The following is a 14,945-nucleotide window of genomic DNA, read 5'->3' as shown; positions in this document are numbered from 1 at the left end:
GTTCCTAGTCAGATTCGTTAACCACTGCGCCACAACGGGAACGCCGGCATTTTTTTTTTTTTTTTTTCTGTTTACAGAGGCACCTGTGGCATATGGAAGTTCCCAGGCCAGGGGTCAAATTGGAGCTGCTGCTGCCAACATATGCCACAGCCCTAGCAATGCCAGATCTGGATCCCAGCTGCATCTGCTGACCCATATTGTAGCTTGAGGCAACACCAGATCCTTAATCCACTGAGTGAGGCCTGGGATTGAACCTGCATACTCACGGACACTATTTTGGGTTCTTAACCCGCTGAGCCACCAGGGGAACACCTGGCATCTTCTACTTCCTCTAAATCACCACGCTTTTCAAAATTTTTATTTTCAGGGCCACTCCTGTGGCATATAGAAGTTCCTAGGTTAGGGGAACCTATGGCACAGCCACAGCAACACCAGATCCAAGCTGTCTGTGACCTGCACTACAGCTCATGGCAATGGTGGATTCTTAACCCACTGATTGGGGCCAGGGATTGAATCCACATCCTTATGGATACTAGTTGGGTTCCTTACCACTGAGCCACAATGGGAACCCCAGTAAATCACTTTTTTCTTTTTCTTTTTTGCCTTAAGTTCTCTATTTACACTCTAGTGTAATGGAGTAGCCTGCTCTCTCTTGTCTGCTCATTATCCTCTCTCACACTACCACTAGAAAAGGTAGTTTTCTTCTTAGTAGACAAAGCTGTATTTTTTCCAATGTTTATAAATGTCTATGCTGTGAAATGGATTATGTCAGTTGTTTACCCCTGTGTCATCAGCACTTGGAATAGCACTTGGCACATCACTGGAGCTTAGTAAAGGGAGTGGATAAACTGTGAGCCAGGTACTTTATGTATATAACCTCACTTGTCCCTAGGATGTGCTTTACAAATAAGGTAACTAAAGCTTGATGAAATGAACTGGCACAAGGCTACTAAGCTGATAAATAGCAGTGACATATTTCAGTGAGATCAATTTGTTTGTAGAGGAGTATAAAATAACTTTTCCAAAAGAGTGTACTCAGGAATTCCCGTCGTGGTGCATCGGAAACGGGTCTGACCATGAGGTTGTGGGTTCCATCCCTGGCCTCAATCAGTGGGTTAAGGAGCCAGCATTTCCGTGAGCTGTGATATAGGTCGCAGACGTGGCGTGGATCTGGTGTTGCTGTGGCTGGCAGCAGCAGCTCTGATTAGACCCCTAGCCTGGGAACCTCCATATGCCGCAGGTGAGGCCCTAAAAAAAAGACAAAAGACCAAAAAAAAAAAAAAAAAAAGACAACCCCCCCAAAAAAACCCACAAAAGAGTGTGCTCACTTTTTGGTTTCTTTTCTAGTGGAGACTTTTCAGAAACTACAGAACGCAAAGGAGATTTTGACTAATGAAGCGAGTCGAGCCCGCTACGACCACTGGCGAAGGAGCCAGATTTCGATGCCGTTTCAGCAGTGGGAAGCTTTGAGTGACTCGGTGAAAACGGTAGGTTCCTTTCTGGGATGAAGTTAATTTATGAAGCTCACGCTGCACATGGATTAGACTCACATAGTTTAAAGAGTCAGTAGACAAGAGAGAGAAGCTCAAGAAGCTGATAGAATCTAAATATAATGCAGTGTCCATAAAATCCTGTGAAGGGAAATAAATTCACTGGATCAGGGGCAGAGGAGCCTCTGACTACATTTGTCAGTCTTTTGGGCTGTTCGATTCAGTGTATAGATATGCTTTCCTTTATCATTTACTGTTTTAGACATTCTGATAACTGTGCTTTTCAAGTTGCTCATATAATATTGCTTAATTTTGAGTCACTGCAAATTCATATTCTCCATCATTTTAGTTCATATGAGCTTGTTCTCCTCTCAAGGTTTATAAACTCAATTAAAAAACAGGGTCTGATTAATCAAAGAAAGCTGTATATTATTTGTAAATCATTCCTGTTAAAAATTCTGGGAGGTTCCTGTGCAGCCGGTTAAGGATCTCGCAGTTGCCACATCTGTGGTGCAGGTTGCAACTGTAGGACAGTTTGATCCCTGGCCTGGGAACTTCCACATACTGTGGATGTGGCCAAAAAAAAAAAAAAAACAAACCACCCCTCTCACCCAAATTCTGATGATCCCACGTTACTGTGGCTGTGTTGTAGACTGGCAGCTGCAGCTCTGATTCGACCTCCAGTCTGGGAACTTCCGTGTGCCTCAGTGCAGCCCTAAAAAAGAAAATAAACAGATTCTTTCCCCTTCTTCTTTTTACTTGTCTTTTAGGGCTGCATCACTGCATATGGAAGTTCACAGGCTAGGAGTTGAATTGGAGATGCAGCCGCCGGCCTACGCCACAGCCACAGCAATGCCAGATCCAAACTGTGTCTGTGATCTACACCACAGCTCATTGGCAACATGGATCCTTTAACCCAATGATCGAGGCCAGGGATCAAACCTGAGTCCTCATGGGAACTAGTTGGGTTCGTTACTGCTGAGCCACAACGGGAACTCCCTAGATTCTTTCATAATAGTTTTTATTTTAGGAAGACTTGAGCAAATTGTTTTTTCACTGATAAAAAACCTGTAACAGTGAGGGATGGTCTTTGATGTAATGGGGAAGAACAATGAAAAAACTCTCAGAGTATACAGTTAAAGCCACTCTAGATAACATGTAAACTGTTTTCTTTGTCTCATTTTGGAATGCAGTGTATATTCATATGATTTGTTTAAGGTGGGTTAATATTTATGAAGGACTAGCCATAAATTTGTTGAATATATACACAAAATAAGTAGAGAAGATCTTTAAAAAAATAGTGACTTAGCTTCACATACTCAAAAATAAGATTTTTTGTCTTTTACATTGTGTATATCCAAAATTCCTTGTTAACCCTGACTAAATAAACATTGTTCTGGCACCTCTACATAACCACTTTTCCATACTCTTGAGTGTGACACACTGTAATTGTTACTGAATCAGTGACCCTTGCTATTTTATTTAAAAAATTTTTTTTTTTGTCTTTTTGCCATTTATTGGACCGCTCTCGCGGCATGTGGAGGTTCCCAGGCTAGGGGTTGAATCGGAGCTGTAGCCACCAGACTATACCAGAGCCACAGCAACGGGGGATCCAAGCCGAATCTGTGACCTATAGCACAGCTCACGGCAACGCTGGATCCTTAACCCACTGAGCAAGGCCAGGGATTAAACCCGAAACCTCATGGTTCCTAGTCGGATTCATTAACCACTGAGCCATGATGGGAACTCTGACTATTTTTTAATAGTTCATTTTTTTTTTTTGATTTTTGTCTTTTTAGGGCTGCACCTGTGGCATATGGAGGTTCCCAGGCTAGGGGTCTAATCGGAGCTGTTGCCGCCAGCCTACACTAGAGCCACAGATCCAATGCCAGATCCGAGTCGTGTCTGCAGCCTACACCACAGCAACGCTGGATCCTTAACCCACTGAGCAAGGCCAGGGATCAAACCCGCAACCTCATGGTTCCTAGTCAGATTTGTTTCCACTGCGCCACCATGGGAACTCCAAAATAAAGCATATAATTTAATGTTAACTAATTTTTTTTTTTGGTTTTTTTTAGGGCCATACCTGTGGCATATGGAGGTTCCCAGGCTAGGGGTCTAATCGGAGCTGTTGCTGCCAGCCACAGCCACAGCCACAGCAACGCCTGATCTGAGCCGAATCTTCGGCCGAAGCTCATGGCAACGCTGGATCCCCAACCCACTGAGCAAGGCCAGGGATGGAACCTACAGTCTCATGGTTCCTAGTTGGATTCGTTTCCACTGCACCATGACGGGAACTCCAATAGTTCATTTTTCTTACTGATCCATTGAACTCTGTTACTTAATTTTAACTGCTAATATCAAGTCAGCTGTGGATTTTTCAAAAATTCTCCAAATCCCTGGTCTAATTTATACTGCCAAAATCTTTCTATTAAATACTAATTTCCTGTCTCCAAACATATTACTTCTTCTTAGAATTTAGCTTAACTATGAGTTGGGTGAGGTCTTATAATAATTACATTTTAGATCTTACAGGCTGCATCATTTGTCTTGTAAGCAACATTGAAATATTGTGCTGGGCTAGCATTTGGTTCTGATTTATTTTTAATAGTGGTACAAAAATGTTGAGATGCATATCTTCCCACTTTAAATGAGCAGTAATATTTTTCCTCTCACATTTTGTTTCTCTTCCTCAGTGAACTCTGAAACCCCTGTACCAAGTTTATATGTTTTGTACCTCATTGATAGACTTTCTGTAATTTTCCTTTCTTTCCTTTCTGCTCTAATCCTCACAGTGACTTCTTCATGTGAACACCTCCCCTTCCTCTATAACATTTTAGTTGTTGTTTTCTGTGTGTATGCATTTCATTTTTTCATCCTTTCACACTCACTACTCTAGAGAAATTAATAACAATTATCATACCTAGTATCATCCGTCACCTATTAGATCACTATCCTTCTGGAGATAAACATTACCATTGGGGTTTTTAGGTAGGGTATATTCATATACCATTTTGACAATAAAATGGTTATAATTTAGGATTTCTTTTCACCCCCTATGCACCGTCAGAAGCCAGAGCTGGAATTCCCATTGTGGCTCAGCAGTAGCAAACCTGACTAGTAACCATGAGGATGTGGGTTCGATCCCTGGCCTTGCTTGTGGGTTAAGGATCTGGTATTACCGTGAGCTGTGATGTAGGTCACAGACATGGCTCGAATCTGGTGGGGTTAAGGATCTGGTATTACTGTGGCTGTGGGGTAGGCCAGCGGCTGCAGTTCCGATTCGACCCGTAGCCTGGTAACTTTCATATGCCCTAAAAAGACAAAATACATAAATAAATAAACTATGTCAGAATACTGGGGTTGCCAACTTCTGCCCAGGGCACCCTATGCCATAGGTGTGGCCCTAAAAACAAAAAACAAAACAAACAAAAGAAGTCAGAGGTATTCTGAAAAAATTATAGTTAAATCACTTGGCAAAGGACCACAGTCCACCAGCAATACTGGACACAATTCTAGGGTATCAGGTTTCTGGGGAGGGTTTTCAAGGGTTTTGGATCTCGTGTTTGTCTAAAAATACGAAAGTTAAAAAAACAACAACAAAAAAACACCACCGAGGAGTTCCCGTCGTGGCTCAGTGGTTAACGAATCTGACTAGGAACCATGAGGTTGCAGGTTCGATCGATCCCTGGCCTTGCTCAGTGGGTTAAGGATACAGCGTTGCCGTAAGCCATGGTATAGGTCGAAGTTGCAGCTTGGATTCCGAGTTGCTGTGGCTCTGGTGTAGGCTGGCGGCTATGGCTCTGATTAGACCCCTAGCCTGGGAACCTCCATATGCCGCAGGAGCAGCCCTAGAAGAGGCAAAAAGACAAAAAACAAACAAACAAAAAACCCCAAAACAAACAAACAAAAAAACCCACAAAAGTTATACCATAAATCCATGGGCAATGCCCAACACTTCATTTACGGTTCCCGGTTTTTAAAAATTATAAATGATAACTATAATAAAATGACACTTTTGTTTAAAAAAGTCAAAATAGTACAATAAGATAAGTAATAAAAAGTACGTCCATTCTTATTCCAGACCCCAGTTCTGCTCTACTCTCCTGGAAAGTCCCTACTGCAGTTTTTGTGTTTCCTTCCAGAAACCTTCCATACAGAGGATACACACACATTGACATTATCATTAAAAAAAAAAAAAACAAATGGAAGGATATTTAGAAAGTTCTCATTATTTGATGGCAAATAGACTTTAAGAAAATCTGCTTAAAGTTAGGACAAACGTTTCACAGGAAATATTGATTGACTTCCTGCTTTGTGCCATGATTTTTCTTAAAGAGAAGATCTATAATCCAGAATTCTAATATTTACTGAGTCTGCATGGATCCTGGCTGGATGGAAGGTCACAACAGCAGTGTGGAAATAGTTAAAATAGTTAACTATAATAGTAGGTTTAATCTCTGGCACGGCTCAAGGTACACAGCCTTTTTGTTTGTTTGTTAGTAAAATACACATAACACAAAACTCACCATTTTAACCTTTTTTTTCAGGGCGGGTGGTGCCTCAGCATGTGGAAGTTCCTGGGCCAGGGACTGAACCCACACAGCAATGACCCAAGCTGCTGTAGTAACAACACTGGATCCTTAACCCTCTGTGCTACAAGAGAACTTGGATTTTAACCATTTTAAAGTGAATGATTCAGTGGCATTAAATACATTCACCATGTTGTTTGTGTATCATCACTACCTAGTTTCAGAACTTTTTCATATCCTCAAAAGGAAGCCTCTTAGCAATCGTGCCCTGTTCCCTTCTCCCCCAGCTCCTGGTAACCACTAATCTGCTTTATATCTTTATGGATTTGTATAGTCTGGAATCATACAATATGTGGCTTTTTTTTTGGCTGCGCCTGCAGCATGTGGAATTTCCCAGGCTAGGGATTGAACCTGTGCCATAGCAATAACCAGAGTTATAGCAGTCACAGTGCCAGATCCTTAACCCACTTAGCCACCAGGGAATTCCAATGTATGGCTTTTTATATCTAACTTCTTTTACTTAGCATAATGTTTTCAAGGTTTATCCATGTTTGCAGTACTTCATTCCTATTTTATGGCAGAATAATATTTCATGGTATGGCTCTACCACATTTTTGCTTATCCATTTGTGAGCTGACGGCCATTTGGGTTATTCCCACCTTTGACTCCTGTGACTGGTGCTGCTATGAACATTTGTCAAGTTTTTCTTTGGAATATCTGCTTTCAGTTCTTTTGGGTATGTGCCTAGGAATTGAATTGCTGGGCCATACGGTAATTTTATGTTTAACTTTCTGAAGAAATGTCTCATTCATTGAATCTCTCTGATGTTGGTCCCTTGGCTCTCTATGAGGCTGTGGATTTCTTCTTATATTCTTAGTCTTCCAAATCAGTGAGGATTAATTGATTAATATCTGAATTAATTGTTTAATATCTGGCAGATAGTTAAGTTTAACATTTTGTTCATCAGCACTGTAATAGTAGGTCTGGTGTTATCCCATATTGAACTTTAAATATAGAAACTATGTAATATCAATTTTATATGTCTGCTTTTATTTAATGTAGTCAATGCACTGGGCTGTCAGAGGTAAAAAAGATCTGATGCTGGAAGAATCTGACCAGACTCATACCAACAAAATGGAAAATCAGGAATGGAATGAGCAAAAAGAAATAAAGAAAGAGGAGCTGGATTCAACCACAGAGAAAATGGAGCAAAAAGAATCAAATTCCCTGGAGAAGTCATTCTCCCCACAAAATTCAGATTCTCCAAGTAAGTCATGTCACGGGGTAGCTTTGAAGAACAGAGAAGGTCTGAAATTAAGTCTTGGTTTATATGGTGTTTATTCCCAACTTTTCCACTTGCACAATAGTGACAAATAAAGGCTTGGTTAAGCACCTTAAACTAAGAGTGACGCAGAACTAGAAGACATATTCTTTAATACATTCCTTGCAACAGAAAATTTTAGACATTTCTGGGATCATCTTCTTTTTTGGGGTGGGGGATCATCTGCTTTACCGAAATAACACTGGCTAACATGTTGGGTGTTTACTACGTAAAGAAATGCTCTTTACATATATTACTTGGTATTTATTATGTCATTTACTATTAATTATATATATATTAATTTAGTTAATTCTCACTCCAATTTTGTGAGGTTGGTATCAATATTATTCTCACTTTACAAATGAAAACTGAAGCCTAGAGAGGTTGAATAATTTTCTCAAGGTTATCCAGCTTGTATGTGGCAGGAAAGGGGTCTGAACTGAGGGAGTCTGGCTGCTTAATCTGTGTTCTAAGGTGTTGCACTATCCTGAGAAGATGCCTCATCTGTAAGTAGCTCTGTAGATAGCTGATTCAGGTATAGATCCACTGAAGAAGGTATTACAGAGCTTAAATTCGGCTCCCAAGCTACACTACCTGGCTCACATCCTAGATCTACCATTTATTATCTGTATTACTCAGTAAAAGTTGAACTTCTCTACTCTTCAGTTGCCTCATCTACAAAATAGAGGACAGAGTGGAATCTTCTCATAGCTTTACCATGAGGATTAAATGAGGCGATCCATGCTGAATGCTCAGCACAGTGATTTGACTATTGCAGGCCCTGGGTAATTGTTAGCTACTGTTATCATTTCTTTGTCTATCTGGCTATCCCACTGTGTTTATTTTGTAGAGGTGTGTTATGTATATACACTGTAACTCTCCTCTAGATTCTTTTTTTTTTTTTTGTCTTTTTGCTATTTCTTGGGCCGCTCCCGCGGCATATGGAGATTCCCAGGCTAGGGGTCGAATCTGAGCTGTAGCCGCCGGCCTATGCCAGAGCCACAGCAACTCGGGACCGAGCCGCGTCTGCAGCCTACACCACAGCTCACGGCAAAGCCGGATCGTCAACCCACTGAGCAAGGGCAGGGACTGAACCCGCAACCTCATGGTTCCTAGTCGGATTCGTTAACCACTGCGCCACGACAGGAACTCCTCCTCTAGATTCTTGATTCTCAGTTATTCTAACATCTGGTTAGAATTTAGCCTTTAAGCAGAAGGTTCCTGAATGTCCTTGAACACTTACTATAAAAAAAAGATGATAGTTTTTGGTGAACGGGAGTCTTTCTAGAAATAGTCACTTCAAAACTCTCTTTGGGGAGAACTTTCACATGCTCACTACTTGTTGGGAATAAAGATCCTTAGAGCTTCATTCAGGCACCCTACTGCAATGAGGTTACCCAAGAGATCCTTTTGTAGGTCTCCATTGATTGCATCATCCTCATAACTGGAAGTAGTTACAGTATAACAAACTGATCAAAGTAGAAGACCAAATGCCAGAAAAACAGTGTTTTAGGCAAACATACACCTACAAACACCCACTCACAGGCACACCCAGGCAGACAGGTAAATATTTCTCCATTTAGCATCAGAATGTTTAGATCTGTGCTTCTTGAACCCCTATGGCCTTCCTGTGACCTTCTATTTCAGAGTCAGACCTAGTCTGAGTTCAACAGAATTAAGGGGATCAATCATGCCAGAAAATCACACTGAAGCTCCACTTAAATCCGTCTCAAGAGATTCTATAAAATTTTCTTGGGAAAAAATTATGGCTCAGCAGATTAAGAACCTGACATAGTGGAATTCCTGTTGTGGCGCAGTGGTTAACGAATCCGACTAGGAACCATGAGGTTGCAGGTTCGATCCCTGGCCTTGTTCAGTGGGTTAAGGATCCTGCATTGCTGTGGCTGTGGCGTAGGCCGGCGGCTATAGCTCCATATGCCGCGGGAAGTGGCCCTAGAAAAGGCAAAAAGACAAAAAAAAAAAAAAAAAAAGAAAAAGAAAAAGAAAAAGAACCTGACATAGTTTCCATGAAGACGTGGGTTTGATCTCTGGCCTTGCACTCAGGGGGTTAAGGATCTGGTGTTGGTGCAAGCTGTGGCTTGGATCCAGTGTTGCTGTGGCAAAGGTCTCAGCTGCAGCTCCGATTTGACCCCAGCCCTGGAATGTCCAGTTACTGCAGGAGGAGCCCTAAAAAGAAAAGCAATTTTTTTTCTCTTTCTTTTAAAAAATAGTTATTTAACTATGCAGGCATAAAAAAGAACAAAATAATGCCATTTCCAGCAACTTGGATACAACTAGAGATTTTCATACCAAGTGAAGTAAGTCAGAAAGAGAAAGACAAATACCACATGATATCACTTATATGTGGAATCTAAAATACGGCACAGATAAACCTATGTACAGAACAGAAAAGACTCACAGACATAGAGAACAGACTTGTGGTTGCTAAAGGGGAGTATGGAGGGGGGTGGGAGTTTGGGGTTAGTAGATGCAGCTATCACGTTTAGAATGGATAAGCAATGAGGTACTGCTGTATAGCACAGGGAACTATAATCACTTGTGGTAGAACATGGTAGTAGATAATATGAGAAAAAGAATGTATATATATGTATGTCTGGGTCACTTTGCTGTACTGCAGGAATGGACAGAACATTGTAAATCAACTATAATAAAGTGAAACAAACCCCAAAGTAATATAAACTTGTCATTAAACAATTCAAAGACTCATATATAGACAGTAACTTAGGGTCTAGCCTCATGACCTGTCCTTCTCTGTTTCTGCCTCCTGAGGTAACCAATGCAGATGCTCAGATGTGTTCTCACCCATGCTGTTCTCTATGCTAACAAAGGCATATATAAGTGTATGTTTATTTATGAGGACTTTACACATAACAAATGGAATTATACTGTGCACGTTCCTCTCTATCATACACTAGCTAGGAGCACTGACTCTGGAACCAGAGCCTAGCTTTTCCCCCTAATGAGTTGTGTGACCTTGGGGAGGCAAATTAACCTCTCTGTATCTGCATTTTCTTATCTCTGTATGATGCTTAAAATATTAGTTTCTCCCTTGTAAAGTCTTTTTGAGAAGTAAACAACATACGTAAAATATTTAGGCCGATACTACACAGCTAGTGCTTTTTTTCCTTTTTATGGCGGCGCCTGTGGCATATGGAAGTTCCCTGACTAGGGGTTGAATTGGAGATGCAGCTGAGGCCTACACCACAGCCACGGCAACACTGGATCCAAGCCACATCTTTGACTTACGCAGAAGCTTGTGGCAACACTGGATCCTTAACCCATTGAGCAAGGCCAGGGATCAAACCTGCAATTTCTCAGAGGTTGTAGTTGCATTCTTAACCACTGAGCCACAATGGGAACTCCACCAGTGCTTTTTTAGTGTTAGTTTTTATTACTATGGAACTTCTTAGTCCTTAATATTTAGAATGTACTTATTGCTTTTAACACCTGACAAATAGTCCATAGTGTAGATGTATTGTTATTTACTCAGAATAAATTGTGGGGAGTTCCTGTCGTGGCTCAGCGGTTAATGAACCCAACTAGCATCCAAGAGGTTGGGTTCAATCCCTGGCCTCGCTCAGTGGGTTAAGGATCCTGCCTTGCCGTGAGCTGTGGTGTAGGTCGCAGATCTGGCTTGGATCTGGTGTTGCTGTGGCTCTGGCATGGGCTGGCAGCTACAACTCAGATTGGACCCCTAGCCTGGGAACCTCCATATGCCACGGGAGTGGCCCTAAAAGGACAAAAAGACAAATAAAATAAAATAAAATAGTAAAGTGAATTAAAAAAAAAAGAATAAATTGTGATGCTGGTTTTGATACCCTTACGTGGTGAAGTGTATTCTCTTCTTGCGGTGGAGGAATGAAGCCGGAGGGGGTGAGAGGAGGGAGACAGGATCATTGTTCCGAGAAGCTGTCGTTGGAGAATAAGAATTAGGACATTTTGCTGAAGGCTGCACTTACCAATATTTTGTTAATGTTGTTTAGGGGATTATTGGGTGTTCTGAGTAGTGCCTTAAATTTGGTGTTTCATATGCCAACATGCAGTTGCATGATTATTTATAATTTCATTTTACTGCAGTGTAAATTTTTATGTCAGCATTTAAGAAATATTATTCCTGTCAGCTTTACCAAGCCCTGAGTGGCTTCCCACATAACTTGTGGGCATTTTTGTTCATTTCCTCAAGCAGTGCCTGTTATTTTCTTTGGAGTTTGCCTTTTGATGCCTCTTCTGTGATGAGCATCCATCAAGCAGCCCTTCATCATTTTCTGACTCTGCATCGTAACCAGGAAAACAGAGCACAGCCTCTGAAATCCCATGTGGGAGACAATCTTACTTTTACTTTCTTTTCATTTAAACATGCAATAAATGTGCCTTCTGATACATACAATTCTAGAATCAAATAGTTCTGTATAACATCCTGCAGTAAAAAGAAAAAATAACTGAATGTAGCAGATGCTGTTGGTGTGCCAATATATCCTCTGGGCATTTGCCTTCTTAGGCATTGCCAATCCTGTGGCTCCCACCAGAGGGCTTTCTCTGGAAGTAGGGCTGGCTTGGCAGCAAATGATCTGGCAGTTAAGTGCCAGGGAATAACCCTGGGGTGTAGCCATCAGATAATAATGCATTGGAGGGGGAGACTAAATTCCCCAGCTCCTTCATTCCTGAAGTGGAATAACTCTGAGGGTTTTTTTTAGGGTGGCACCTGTGGCATATGGAAGTTTCCAGGCTAGGGGTTGAATTGGAGCTGTATCTGTGACCTACACCATGGCTCAGAGTAACATGGGATCCTTAACCTACTGAGTGAGGCCAGGGATTGAACCCGCATCCTCATGGATATTAGTCGGGTTTGTAACCCTCGGAGCCACAATGGGAATTCCCTTTGAGGGTTTTTATATTGCTTCCCAGGCTCCCCAAGGAGATCAAACCCCAGGGTAGTAAATTCCTAAAAAGTTACCTTTTATAGACCTGGCTTCCTTTCCCCACTTCCCTACTAGGGTCACCAGGGATCACCTCCCAAATTAGCCACTTGCATTCAAAGTCTTGTCTGGGGTCTATTTCTAGAGGAACCCAAACCAGAAAACGTCTTTTTCAAACTACAAAAATAACATGTGAAAAAAATGTAAAAACAAACTAACGTGTATTTGGTGTAGAAATATGAGAAAATGTGGTCAAGCAGAAGGATGAAAATACAGCACTTAGTAGTCTTACCACATAGGGAAATATTTATTATTTATATTTTCATATATTTTAAGAGACTTTAGTATACCTAAAATGAAAACGACATTACATATTTTGTGTGGGTATTTCAATTACAGGTGTTCAGAAACAATTTCCTTTTTGCTTTTTCCCCAAATGGAAATTCTTTAGAATTTTTTTTTTCTCTGATAATTCTAAAGTAAGTGCAGATCCTGTTTTCCTGGGATAATCACTATCAACTTTCTGTGTATATTTCTCCTATTAGATATTTAGATAATACTTTAAATTATGAATGAGAGCACATTCTGTAGCCTACTTTTTCATTAGCAATACTATAAACAGAAAAATGATATAAGGCATGCTTGGTCATTGCAGAAAAATAAGAAATATAAACAAAAAACAGTATAAAAAAATAGAAACCACATCTATTCTAACTATCCAGGAATAACAACTGTTAATATCTAGGGATAATTCCTTATAGATTTAAATTTTTTTTTTACCTAAATACTCATGTAAATAATGAATTTAGGAATGAGATCATATTGTCTAAACTTTTTTCTGTCACTTAGCAATATGTTATGAACATTTTCTATGAGCATAAATGTTAAAATTGTTAATAACTATATCCTTTTAACCAACCTTTTTTTTGCTGGATTTAGATTGTTTCTTGATTTTTAAATATTTATAGATAGTATCAAAATAAATATCCTCATAGTTAAACCCTTGAGCACATCCATGATTATTCGTTAGGTTAAATTTCTAGAGTAGAATTATTGGGTTAAAGGTTTATACACTTTTTTATTTATTTATTTATTGCTTTTTGGGGCTGCACTTGGGGCATATGGTGGTTCCCAGGCTAGAGGTCTACTTGGAGCTACAGCTTCCGGCCTATGCCACAGCCACAGCAACGCCGGATCCTAACCCCCTGAGTGAGGCCAGGGATCGAATCTGCAACCTCATGGTTCCTAGCCAGATTCATTTCTGCTGCGCCATGACAGGAACTCCTATCAGTACCTTTTATTATTAGCATTTAAACATGTGAGGTCCTGGAGTTCCCATCGTGGCTCAGTGGTTAATGAACCCAACTAGTATCCATGAGGATGCAGGTTCCAACCCTGGCCTCCCTCAGTGGGTTGAGGATCTGGCGTTGCCGTGGCTGTGGCATAGGCTGGCAGCTGCAGCTCCGATTCGACCCCTAGTCTGGAAACCTCTATATGCCTTGGGTGTGGCCCTAAAAAGGCAAAAGACAAATAAATAAAAATAAATGAACGTATGAAGTCCTCTCATCTAGATAAACCAACTCCTGTTCATAAGGATGCAAAAGTCTGCTTAGGTTCATCTATTTCTGTGGATGAATTTCTTAATAATTCATACCAAAGATTGATCCTTACATTTTTACTTATTGGAATAAAATCTTTTTTCATTTTTTATAAGAATTTTATTTTATTGGAGTATAGTTGCTTTATATTGTACAATGAAATCTTACCAAGAAGCTGTTTATTACTAAACGGTTGACTTTTCCACCCTCTGATTTTAGAATCTTCTCTTCTCTCTTCCAAAGGTTTGTCGGATGTGAACTGCTGGCACTTTCGTTTCCGCTGGTCTAGGGATGCTCCTTCAGAACTGCTGAGGAAATTCAGAAACTATGAAATATGAAATGTCCATACTGAGAGAAACAGTGCAAGATCATCTTCTGTGTTGAAAACATGCAGTCTTTGTTCAGATCTTTAAGTATCATGTTTGTGAATTGCTGAATACCAGTTCATTCCCCCATCCTTGAAACCATTCTCCCAATGTGTTTTTTAAATGAGAAAATTTTCAGATTAGTTTCTTTAAATATTTGAATAAATTAATGCTCTCAGATCCAGATTAGATTGTTTGTTTTCCTGTTAATGTTATTTGTAGAAATCCATGAAAAAAACTGTTCTCTGTATTTAAATATTTCATTGATATACCATGATCTTTACTAGTACTGGATATACAAGAAATGTTTTCTGATTGTGGACTTAAACTGAGATGTGAAATTACTTGCCAAAACTTCATTGAATGAAATAAATAGTTTACCCAAAGTTCATAATGAATTTGTAATTTAACTGTACATTTTTTTTTTTTTTTTTTAGGGCTGCACCTGCAGCATATGGAAGTTCCCAGGCTAGGGGTCAGATCTGGGCTGCAGCTGCCGGCCTGTGCCACAGCCACAGCAACCTCAATCTGAGCCGCACCTTGTGGCAAAATTTTAAAAGGTAGCATGTTAAATGAATAAAATGAGATTTTGGACTACAGTTGCCTGTTATAATGCCTTCCTGGCCCAAGTGGGCACTCAAATAAATATTAGATTGAATAAGTGGATTTTTGAATCTAAGTATCAGGTTTTTAAAATTTTTC

The 14,945-nt window shown here is 40.3% G+C and overlaps 1 protein-coding gene across 2 annotated transcripts in view; it reads left to right on the top strand.

The window, feature by feature from the left end:
• Positions 1–14,637, top strand: part of DNAJC12 (DnaJ heat shock protein family (Hsp40) member C12) — a 45,072-nt gene extending 30,435 nt beyond the window's left edge. For both annotated transcript variants that reach the window (XM_021072941.1, XM_001925242.5), the window contains 3 exons: positions 1,348–1,487; positions 7,085–7,289; positions 14,122–14,637. In XM_021072941.1, coding sequence (XP_020928600.1) covers positions 1,348–1,487; positions 7,085–7,289; positions 14,122–14,216 — 440 coding nt within the window. In that variant the 3' untranslated portion in view covers positions 14,217–14,637. The remainder of the gene's footprint in view (positions 1–1,347; positions 1,488–7,084; positions 7,290–14,121) is intronic.

This window comes from Sus scrofa, chromosome 14, assembly GCF_000003025.6.
Source record: "Sus scrofa isolate TJ Tabasco breed Duroc chromosome 14, Sscrofa11.1, whole genome shotgun sequence".
In the NCBI taxonomy this organism is placed as follows: domain Eukaryota; kingdom Metazoa; phylum Chordata; class Mammalia; order Artiodactyla; family Suidae; genus Sus; species Sus scrofa.
The sequence above is the reverse complement of the archived record's forward strand: the minus strand, read 5'-3'. Positions and strand labels throughout refer to the sequence as shown.